This window comes from Cyprinus carpio, chromosome A20, assembly GCF_018340385.1.
Source record: "Cyprinus carpio isolate SPL01 chromosome A20, ASM1834038v1, whole genome shotgun sequence".
Taxonomy (NCBI): domain Eukaryota; kingdom Metazoa; phylum Chordata; class Actinopteri; order Cypriniformes; family Cyprinidae; genus Cyprinus; species Cyprinus carpio.
In genome coordinates, this window is record NC_056591.1 from 10,020,202 (window position 1) to 10,032,740 (window position 12,539).

Consider the following 12,539-nt stretch of genomic DNA (forward strand, 5'->3'; position numbering starts at 1 on the left):
TTTTTTTTTTTTGCTAATCTGTAATTATATTATATTTAAATTTTTTGCCAGGGACCATTTTTAAGGCCTTTTTCAATTTTTTTTGTATTTTTATTATTATTATTATTGAGGTCTAACACGCCTTTCCATATTTATTTGTTAAAAATATATTATGCACTGATATATGTAAATATATCCTCTATATTTGTAAATTTGAAACTTATCATAAGGCCTGTTGAGGGATTTTAAAAGTGCATTTTTTATTGTCTAATAACACACACACGCATATATATATATATATATATATATATATATATATATATATATATATATATATATATATGCGTGTGGTGTGTGTGTGTGTGTGTGTTATATTATTATTATTATAATTAATATATTAAAGTAACCCAGATCACATTTGAAAATGTGATTTGTATTGTGAACTAAAATCTGTGTCATGTGTGGGAGAAAATTTTTATCAGATTTGGGCCACATAAGGTGATACCCTAGGTAACTAGGATTTACACAAGCTCCAGAACACCTGAGAAGAGATGATGCCAACCCCTCAGAGGACCTCAGATGATGCTAACCCAGAGACAACATACAGAACTAACACATTCTGCTATAAGTTTGATTGCATAATTGCTGTTAATAGTGTTAATCGTCTGTTTGTTTACATCTTTAATTGATTTTTCCGAACATTTCTACCATATGCACATAAACTGACAGTCATCACTGATAAGCTACTACTAAATATTGTAGAAACTTAATTTTCTGTAAAGTTGCTTTGCAATGATTTGTATCGTAAAAAGCGCTATACAAATAAACGTGAATTGAATTGAATGTCAATTATGCTGTTCCTCCTAATCAACACCAGGTGGCAACAGAGGTCTTTCTTCTGCTTTCTATGCTACTGCAAAAGCTAAACCACATCAGCTGGAAAGAGTGGCCAAATGAGTGACTAAATAAACCTCTTCCTCAACCTCCAATATTTGTAATCTTTATATTCAATAATAGCAGACTAGCTGCATCAGACCTACTCACTTCACAAGCCTCAAAAACCTGTCAAAAAAACCCTGAATGTCTAAAAAAATATGCTCTGCAAGAAGCAGAGGAAGGCTTAGATAAGGTACAATAGAGCTGCCAGTCAGTGTGTGTCCAGCCTGCGGCCTGAAGAACCCTACAGTCTCAAATCAGAAGCTCTGACTCAGAATGCACAGCAATTACCACTCACTTACAGACCTTTCTGTCCACCGCGGGTGCTCGAACGGTCACACAGGGTGAGAGATGACAGGATAAGTGTTTTAGAGAGCAGGATTAAGATTGAGAGAAAAAGTCAGAGGATAAAATGAATGAAACGGGGGAAAAAGAGGAAAGCAAAGTGAAAAGGAGTAGTGGGAGGTACATAAAGAGAGGAAGGAAGGAATGGATGACTAAGCAGGTGAGAGGTAGAGAAAAGGAAATAGATTAGTCAACCCTGCTGAGTGAAAGTGGGAGAGAAAATGAAAGAAATGGAAGAGAGACAGTGTTGCCATGTCCACTTTTTACAAGCAAAGACCCTGTAAGCGAAGTGATTTCACTGCCATTTTGGTTACATCTCAGGCTGAAAAAAAAAAAAACACTCTAATAAATAAATAAATAAATAAATAAATAAATAAACTGTAAGTCTGTACAGCTGCCATATTTAGCATTATGATGCAGGATTTGCTGCTCAAGAAACATTTCTTATTATTATCAAATGGTGATGCTTAATATCTTATATTTTTGCTAAATATATTTTGTATGCACACAGAGATCTGATCTCACCATCATCCAATCCATCTGGGATTACATGAAGAAACAGAAACAACTGAAAAAGACTAAGTCCAGAAGAACTGTGGGAACGTCTCTAAAACACTTGAAGAAACCTACCTGCAAAGCTACCTGAAAAACTATGTGCAAGTGCACCTAGGACAAAAGCTGTTTTAAACACAAAGAGTGATCACACCAGATGTTAATATGATTTAGTTAATAGAAGTTAACTGATAAATAAAATTTATTTATGACATTATCTTTGAAAACATCCTCACTTTACAGCAGCATCTAAAACTTTTCACAGTACTGTAGCTTTGAAGGAAGGTTTCTTCAAGCGTCCTGGAGACGTTGCCACAGTTTTTCTGGATTTAGTCTGCCCTTAGTTTTTTTCTGTTTCTACAAGTAATCCCAGATCGATTACAGCAAAATATATAAAAATAACTGGCTTAAAACCATAGCACTATAATAGAATTATAAGTGTTTTCAATAATTATTAAAAACACTTTGTAGAAAAATGCATTTGAACCTTGTCTACTGTATATTTTAAGGCATTATTTTCAGGTTGCTTGTTTTTTTTTAGTAAGATCTGGCAACACTGCCACTGGCTCATATGCCAACAGAAGGTCACTGTCAGTGAGTAGGCATACCGTTCCTGAACAACATCATCCTCAGTCAACCTGTACTATGATCCTACATCCGCAATGACTGCCAACCACACAGTACACATACAGCCATACTGCTTCAAGCACAGTAAACACAGTATTACTATGGACAGCTCAGTTCATCATGTGCTGTGTAACAAGAGACAAAATCATCCTGGGCCATATACAGGACAAATCAAAATTTATTCTCAGGAAACAACAGATCTCATTGATCATTCTTGCTCCCCTTTGTATGGAGAACTAGCACACATTAACGCCATAAAAACACAGTTAACCACAATCCAATGCAGATTAGCTATAAAACACACCAGTTACTTTAATATTCTGAGTCTGAACACACAATGACCACGTTTACATGCACATCATTTTCTACTTAAGATTCTTGTTCTGAAAACGATGTTTACATGTTCTAGAGCTATTGGAATATTCCTATTTAAATGTAATCAGCATATTCCAAACTCCTTTTCTTTTCTGGTAATAATGGAGAAGCTCTTGCAATTTATTATGCTGCATTTTAGAATTTCTGGACAATAATTTAATCAACTCATTAGTTCTCATTCATGTCTTTTCAATAGCATGATGATTTGCAAAACGTTGGAAATTAGACTCTTGTAATGTAAGCTGTGACATTTATTTTATTGTTTGTAAAATGTTAGTCAAAAATGGAAAAAAAAAATAGCTTTGTTTGGACAGGCAGATATAAATACATGTTCAGTTGTGGTGGATATTCTGAATAAAAATTATGATTAATACAGGAATATGCTAGCTGCCTTATTCAGATTATTAAAACCAGAATATTGGCTTAATAGTGTTATAACAATCAGGTTAATGTGCTTATTACACTCACACAACTGGAATATGACTGACATGAGAATATTCTTGTGCATGTAAAGGCAATTACACAGTATACAGATGTTCAGTGAAGGTGGATATTCTGAATAAGGTGTTTACATGACCTAAAATTATGATTAATACAGGAATATGCCTTAATTCAGATTACACAAGCAGAATATCTTGTTATAACAATCAAGTGAATTAGTTTACACGAGGCTTACACCATCGGAATATGATTAACGCAATTCATTTCCACAATAAATGCAGCTGTTTTTCTTTGTTTGTATTTGGTAAAAATGTGCACTCGCAAAGTCACAATGTCAGGTTCCTTTGAAAAAACTTCTCAAGACTTCTGTATGACCTCTTAAAATCACCTCCAAACTGAAATGTTGCTAAGATTTTCCTCCACAAAGTCAGGAATCTGTTTTTCTTTATTCTAGTAATGGACAGCCACATCTGCTGTACAGGCTGTGTGTTTATAGGGGTGCATGTAGGTGTGTTAATATTTCAGTGGGGATCAGAGCTTCATTCATCATTAGGCAGGTACAGATGAGGCTGCAACATCAGTCTTCCCTCAGTCAGAGAAACAAGCCTCTGGCTCCCAGAGCCCTTCATTAATGATTCATCCTGATGAGCTCATGTCTCCTCCAGACAGGTACCATAGAGCCATCGCTCACTCTCCCTCAACCGCACAGAGGCAATGTTTCATTCTATGGTGCCCTTAAAAAGTACAAAGACACTGTACTGTAATAAACTGCTTAAAAAAATTAAAAAAAACCTGGGGTGAGTAAGATTTTTATTTTATTAGTTTTTTTTTAAATATTTATTATTTTATTCAGCAAGGATGCATTAAATTGAACAAAGTTACAGTAAATACATATATAATGTTACAAAACATTTCTACTTCAAATAAATGCTATTCTTTTGAACTTTCTATTCATCAAAGAATCCTGAAAAAAAAAAAAACTATTATAGTTTACGAAAAAATATTTAGAAGCACAACTGTTTTTAACATTGATAATAATAATAATAAATGTTTCTTGAGCAGAAAATCAACATATTATAATGATTTCTAAAGGAGCATGTCACACTGAAGGCTGGAGTAATGATGCTGAAAATGTTACTATTCCATCAAAGGATCAAACATATTCAAAGAGAAAACTGGTGTTTTTAATTGTAAAAATATTTCATAATATTACTGTTTTGTATTTTGATCAAATAAATGCAGCCTTGATGAAAATAAGAGATGCCTTTTAAAAACATTAAATAATCTTACTGATCTCAAACTTTTCATACAAATACAAAATGCATTTGTGTTGTTTTTTGTATACAATAATAAAAAAAAACTATTGTTTTTAATTTCAATTTGTAATTTTCCATACACTTTATAAAAGTATACCTCCATGTTTTTTAGTAGACACCTTTTCTTGTTTTTTTTTTTATTTTAATATCTTTTGTTTGAAATGCAAGTTGCATATGTTCTCATCATCAGACTATCATTTGTACAGTTCAATTTAAGTAATGTATTATGTTGCATTTCCTAGTAGAGTTACCAGCCAACTGGATTAATGTTAATTTAGGATTGTATAATCTGTTTATGAACACACTTAGGGAAGTTTTGCACATTTTGCACTGTTGCTTGTTTGTTTAACAAAAAAAAAGCCACTAAAGGAAAGAGCAGAGGCTGTTATATAATTATATTTGTTTCTCTGAGTTTAAAGCAGCAGCATTATTTTATGCTTTTACTCACTATGACGGATGTCAAAGATGAAAAAGAATCTATAGGTAGCAGTTTGCATGTCAGACCTTGTGGTTTACTTCGGTTCAGATCAGTTCAGTATGTTGTGCTTTGCTGTGATGAGTGACAATATAAAAACATTCATGACCTCATTTTGTATATCAGAAAATGACATGACACAGATGCTTAGATGTGGAGCATTCATGCTGTTCATTGGTATACCAAGCTACACTGCTGTTTAAAAACTAAGTTCAAAAGCATTGATACTCACACACATCAGGATGCTTTATGGGATTAAAGGGACACATGCACACACACTCACTCATACTCTATCATAAACAAAACAAAATTACACCATAAAAGCATATAAACCATATTCCCATGAGATGCATACCAGCGTAAGAGTGATCGCAGCAGCAGGCAGGGACGGCGAGATGAGATACGGAGAGAGAGAGTGACAGAGAGAGAGAGAGAGAGAATGAAAGCAGAGAATAAGGCCATGTTCACACAGAAGCAGAATATGGTTGTCAGTCCTGTTTCGAGTGCTAAACAGTTATGCTGATATGAAGAAAATGTGACAGAAAAGGATGTTGAAAATTTATTTTTAGGGCTGTCCAAGTTACCATTTTAATTTATTGCCAATTTTTGTGTTTCGGTTTGCTTTATAAAGTCACAAATCCAAATATTTATTTAATTAATAATTATATATTTTTTTTCTACTGACAGTCATATTTTTTAACTTAAAAAAACTAAATCTAAATAGTAATAAAGTTTTATGAATTATCATAAAAATATCTTCTATATTTATAAATGATCTTATATATTCGGGGTCGTTAAGATTTTTTTATTATTATTATTATTGATTTTTTTATTTTTCATGTTTTTAAAAGTAATCTTTTATTAACAAAAAAAATAAACTTACTCTAACAATAACACAAAAAACAGCAATATTATGAAATATTACTGCAGTTTAAAATAACTGTTTTCTATTTGAATATATTTTAAAATTTAATTTATTGTAGTGATGGCAATGCTGAATTTTCAGTGTCACATGATCCTTCTGAAATCATTCTAATATGCTAATATTCTAAAATTCTATTAAAAAAAAAAACATTATTTTTAATTTTGAAAATGGGTGAGATGTTTAATATTTTTGTGGAAACTGTGATTCATTTTTTGAAATCATGATTTATTTAAAGTCTTTACTGTCACTTTTGACACTCAAAAAAGGCAATATTGTCTATAAAGTTGCTTTGTAACAATATTTCTGATTATAGGTTTTTACTGTTCACATAAAAAAAAGATTTAGACATAGAAAAACATTTTAATCATTTGATTTTTACAAAAGAACCACCATCATCATAAAATGGCAGAAATCATCTAGTTTAGAATTAAAATTAACACTACAAAACACAATGCAGACTACAAAACACTAAAAGACACAATCCAAAGTCTTGATATTTACTATTGTTACACTATCACTACAGACATTATTCAAGATCTCACAGGTTACAGAGGATTGAATTCAGATCTATAATGATATTAACAGGACAAATCAAGAGTCACACCTGTTAGTGCACTGACTGTGTGAACCCAGCCTAACAGAGTTAGAGAGCAGAACAGGTATAAAGATAAAAGAGAGAGGAAAGAAAGAGCACCACGACACACGGCCACGATGTGTGGGTCTATGTAATGGTGGTGAGGACGGGTGAAGGCGTGCTGACGTGACGTCATGGCTGTTGGAGCGGGCCGACACGCAGAAGAGAGGAAAAAAAGAGGACAGATACCTACCCTGACCTGCCGCTATCTAGCTACCGACCTGAGGACTGTCCGTCTCTGAGCTCTCAGGCTCTGCTTGAGGCTCACTCGCACCCGGAGACTGCTGGGAGTCTCCAGCCTGGACAAAGAAAGAGAGAGGAGAAGAATGGAAAGGGAAAGGAAAAAGATTTGGGAAAAAGAAATAGCGAGAGAAAAAGAGGAAAAGGACATAAGCGACAAGAAAATAAGCTTTTATAAAGCAGCCAGAAAAGGAAATCCATAGTAAATCCAAGAGTTTACATGCTTTTTTCTGCAACAGTGAAACACAGAAACATAGTCAGTGCTGTAAATGTGCGAAAAAGAGAAAGAATTCATCTATCCATCCATCTATTAATTCATACATTTATTAATTCACCTTCGTCCACCCACACTCTGATGTATTCATAAGTTCCCGCACCCCTCCGTTATAAAGGCTCCTGTATTGTGCTCCCGCATGAAAGCTTTTGGACTAAAGCATTTTGGATTTTTATGAATATTCCCTTTGGAGCTGCACTCTTAACACCTCATCACAGTGTGTGTGGGTGTGCAGTGTGACTGACTGACTGAGTGAGTGAGTGTGGAGCCCAATGCCATTACAGCAAGAGTGGGGAGACACACACACACACACACACACACACACACACACACACACACACACACAAGGGCTAATTAAACTTTTTGTTCTGCTGAAATATAAAAGAAAAGAGAAAGAGCACTAGTCGGGTTTCCATGGCATTTTCTGATGAGTCATGTCTGATAGAAATCAGCAGAGAGAAAGTGTGTGTATATGAAATACAGTGGACGTCAGTACTGATGTGGTTACACTGCATCTCAAGCTAGATTTAAAATGATAATTCACCCCAAATGACATTTTTTTTGTCATCATTTACTCACTCTCATCATTATGCACGTTTCATAAAATAGGACTCATGACTGGTTCGCTATATCAGTAGGTCTTCTAAAGCCACGTAGTGTTCACCCAAAAAATTAATATTTGATGAACATCATTTGCTCACCCTCATATCTGCTGAACACAAAAGTACACAACAAAGCATGTTCTCTTGTGTCTGCAGAATTAAGAACGTCATACACATTTGGAATGACATGAGAGGAGTAAATGATGACAATTTTCATTTTTGGGTGGACTAACATATTGATATTTAATGTTATTTATAAGGTAAATTGCTGTGAATGAATCAGGAAGTCAGCGACCTGAGAACAAAATTAGTCCAATCCATGAATAAATGATTGAAAATGGTTTTGTGAACTGGATCAAACAACTCAACAGAATGATTCATTCATGAACCAGACATCAGTACTTCTCTCATGAACTCTAATGAATATTTTGGTCAGCTCAAAACACAAATCTAACACATGGTTTTCAAAGACTCAGAATACAAGCCATATAAGCCAGATTTATGATGCTTTGCATACTTTCTGAACCTTGAAATCTGTAGTCCATATTCATTTTACTGAAAACAGTTACCAGTACATTACTACACGTTATTTTCTCTTTGCCTTTCTAAAGAAGAAAGTAAGTTGTACAAGTTTAAAAAACAACACGAGAATGACTAAATCACGCCAGAATTTTTTTATTTTATTTTATGCATTTAGCCTTTTTTGCTAAATACTTTATGAGGTGATAATTCATATGATGAAATATACATATTAAAAAGCACTAGGGAAGAATCAGGCTCACTTTAATACTTCCGTTTTCATCAGGATATGTAATAGGTATTTATATTTTAACAATATTAATCAGGTAAGTCTGCAATCTCTATGATCTTTGAGAAATAGCTCTGCGATTAATAAGGTCATAATGATCATCTTGACAGTTAAACAAGCTAATTTAACACCTTAATGGGCCCAACAGTGGTTCAAGCAGGGTAGGCAGCAGAATACATTTTTATGGCTGTCCTTTCTGCGGTATTCTCAAAGAAGTCAGAGCTGATAAAAGAAACTATATTTAAACTCTAGGTTTTTATTCTGACTGTATTTTGTGTAATAATAAAGCATCAATGGGATGAGCATATTAGTGAATTGGAATTTTGATGTTCACAAAAATACTTTAAAATAGTTTTCTAAAATATATATTTTTGCCATATACATGCATATAAATCCTAATCTAAAATCTTGATTTTAAAATATCCATGTACATACAGTATTCTATGTAAAGTAGCCAAGTTAGATGTTGAACCCTTTAAAACTACATTTCCCACAATCCCATTCAAAATAACTTACAGCATCCTCCTCTCCGCTCCGACTAGGGCTGCCCTCTGCCTCACCAAAAGAGTCATCGGTGGGCGGGTCACTGGCGTGGGATGAGGACTTTGATGGAGAACTCTGCCGGGGGGCCGGGGTGGGTGCTGTGAAGGAAAAGACCAGAATTATGGTTAGTAATGGGCCAAACCGAGTCAGTCTTACACTTGTTTATTGCATTAACTGATTCAAAGGATTTGATGTGTTGTTGGGCGATGCTAAGAAGGCACAAAATGTTTTTTTATCCCCTGGGTGAATAGCTAAATATATGTTGCTGTCTGATAGGAAGGGCACTGAAATTTTCACACTTACATCAAAGACAAGGCTCATTTTTGATCAATTATACATGAAAACAATGTTCCTTTTTGGGCTCATGTAACTTAACACTGCTTCAGGAAACCATGTGCTGTCACAGCACAGCGCAGTGAATGCTTAATGGTAATTGCATTCAGTCAAATAAATAGTCTTCGTACTTTAATATCTAATGTGTTTGTTTTCATGCAAAGTTTACAAGTATTTTTCTATTTGGTCTCAAGGAAAAAAAACAAAACATGAATATGTATCTACATTATTTTTCAATGCAGAAGTAAGTTATTTCCTGTGAATGTGTAAGACTTCCAATTCTTTAGCCGCTAAAGGTACATAATTAGATGAATAGAATAAAAGAGTGCTGTAAACTGTAAAACTTTGTGCTACTAAAAAGTGTGTTTATGATAATAATTAACTGAAATAATATAATACAAACTGAAATTGAAATAACATGTGTGCAAATTGCTGCAAAAAGGAGTCTGTACCCTACATAAATTGCACGATTTCTATGAAATCTGTCAATTCGGACTGGTTTCCATTTGAAATGTCACAGGGTGGCGCTAAAAGTGATATGACTTTAACTTCCATTGAAACAAATCAAACAAGAAGGTTATTGGTTAATAATGACCACATTTTTTTTTTTTTCTTACATAAAGCCACCAAATAGCCTGAAGACAAGATATAGTTGTGCAGAACAGATTTTTAAATTTGTGTGAAATTTCCAACTACAAATGTTTTGTTGCAGAACCTGTTTTAGCTCTAGCATGGTGTTAACAATGCTAAAGTCATTAGCTTTAGCTATTCCAAAACACACGCAAAATGTTTGATACTTCTCTGATTTGATAGAATCGGAATCTGAAGGTAATAAAAAGGAGTCTGTACCCTACATAAATTGCACGATTTCTATGAAATCTGTCAATTCGGACTGCCCGGAATCTGCAGACTTTCAGCAAATAGCAAAACTTATCCAAAATGCAAATCAGGGCAAAAATCTGGGTAAAAGCAATTTAAGTGTATTCCAGGCTTTAGACTCAGTAAAAGTTATGTTGGTTTGGGTTGGATGATGTGGTTTATGTTTAAGTCACCATGAAATCCTTTTTTTTTTTTCCTGTAATGGAATATTCAAGTGTTTATTGTAAATGATTTATGCGTGAGCAATAATCCAACGATCCAATCAATACCTGATGGAAGTCCCGCCCAACATTTATTTTCTCATTCAAGAAGCCATTTTACTCAGGGAAACATCACAAGAGGGAAGACTGTCACATCCCTGTTTCATGCCGACTTTAAGACTTTTCAAATAAAACTCTAACTTTTAGAGCCATTCAGTGATATTTTTGCCTCAAAACTGGAGTGAGTTGTACCTAGGGGAATGTATTTTGGCTTTTGCACATACTAATCAAGATCAGTGTAAATAAACATATGCATTTAAGCCCAAAACCTGTCAGAAAGTGTGGACCAAAATCCCTTATTGACACCTAATAAATGAGTATGTCTCTCATGGAGGGACTGCTTGTGTGCAAACGTGCGAAGTTCCATCGCAGCAATAATTAGCACTACAGGAGTGAGAGGAACCAAACAGGCCCAACACACAGCGCAGGACTCCCTAGAGATCAGTGATAATTACACAGCTCGCCAGAAGCGCAGCTGGGCCTGTGACTGACTCTCTCTTTCCCCTGCCATCGTTTCCCCCCGCAGTACTAATTGTCATTTTCACGCTGACTAAAGACAATGCCTTCTGGGCAACAGCATCAAAGCCCACCTTTCAACCTCTGAGTGAAAACGGATGCGTTGATGAAAGACGGGGTAAGGTGCGAGTTTGAAGTTCTGTAGTAATAAACCGATAAAGCCTGTCTAGCCGTGTCAGCACTCTTAAAGGCTTGCAATGAGAGAAGCGAGAGAGAGAAAGATAGTAAGTTATTCTATGTGGGATGTCTTCTTTGTTGATTTACTGTATTTAGGGTCAATGGAGCTTCAGGATGATGTGATTCTGTTTGTCCTGAAATAAAATTTCTGTTATAAAACCACATCCCTAAACCGATCCCCAAGCCTAACTTGATAATTAATAATGCTGATAATGAACGTGGATTTGCGCAGCTTGTCAGTTAACAACAGCTCTGTGTAGTAACAGCTGCTTTATGTGAAATCACGCATCTGATGGAATTTACCGCTGATTAGAGAACCAGCTTTACTGATGAGATGCACATTAATTATCGGCCGATATTTATCATGCACCCCTATTATAAAGGTCTGCTTTTATTTGTGTACACTCCAATGAAACAAAACATTGTGCTTTTGTAAAATAAAGAAAACAATTAGGATGTCACTTTCTGCCATTTGAGTTTCCTTTCTGTTAACAAATTAAGCCTGTCACAAAAATGAACTGAAACTCGGCATATATAGGCTACGTTTTTTTTCCCTTGTTTATCTGTAAACTAAATCAAATATATTTCAAGAATTTATTCCTTGTATGTACAGTATATATGTACTGCAGATTATATATTTAACATTAGTATTTTCACATCTAGGTGGAACAAATTGTAATTTGCACTGTTCAAAATAAATGAAAAGAAACCTAGCATAGTAGATTGTTTTTCCTGTTGTACCGAAATCGTATCGAACCGTGTCCCCTGAACTGTGTCATCTGTGTACCGTTCCACCCCTAATATATATATATATATATATATATATATATACACAGGTGCTGGTCATATAATTTGAATATCATCAAAAAGTTGATTTAATGTGCTGTGTCCAAGCACATTAATAGAGAGGCGAAGGGAAGGAAAATATGTGTTAGAAAAAAGTGTACAAGCAATAGGGATAACCGCACCCTGGAGAGGATTGTGAAACAAAACCCATTCAAAAATATGGGGGAGATTCACAAAGAGTGGACTTCAGCTGGAGTCAGTGCTTCAAGAACCACTACGCACAGACGTATGCAAGACATTGTTTTCAGCTGTCGCATTCCTTGTGTCAAGCCACTCTTGAACAACAGACAGCGTCAGAAGCGTCTCGCTTCAAAAAGTACTGGACTACTGCTGAGTGGTCCAAAGTTATGTTCTCTGATGAAAGTAAATTTTACATTTCCTTTGGAAATCAGGGTCCCAGAGTCTGGAGGAAGAGAGGAGAGGCACACAATCCACGTTGCTTGAGGCCCAGTGTAA

General features: G+C 34.9%; 1 protein-coding gene across 1 annotated transcript in view; it reads right to left on the reverse strand.

Moving 5' to 3' along the window:
- The window catches only part of LOC122148957 (disabled homolog 1-like), a 96,834-nt gene that overhangs the window by 2,823 nt on the left and 81,472 nt on the right, over positions 1-12,539 (reverse strand). The window contains 2 exon segments of the mRNA XM_042777570.1: positions 6,827-6,904; positions 9,046-9,170. Coding sequence (XP_042633504.1) covers positions 6,827-6,904; positions 9,046-9,170 — 203 coding nt within the window.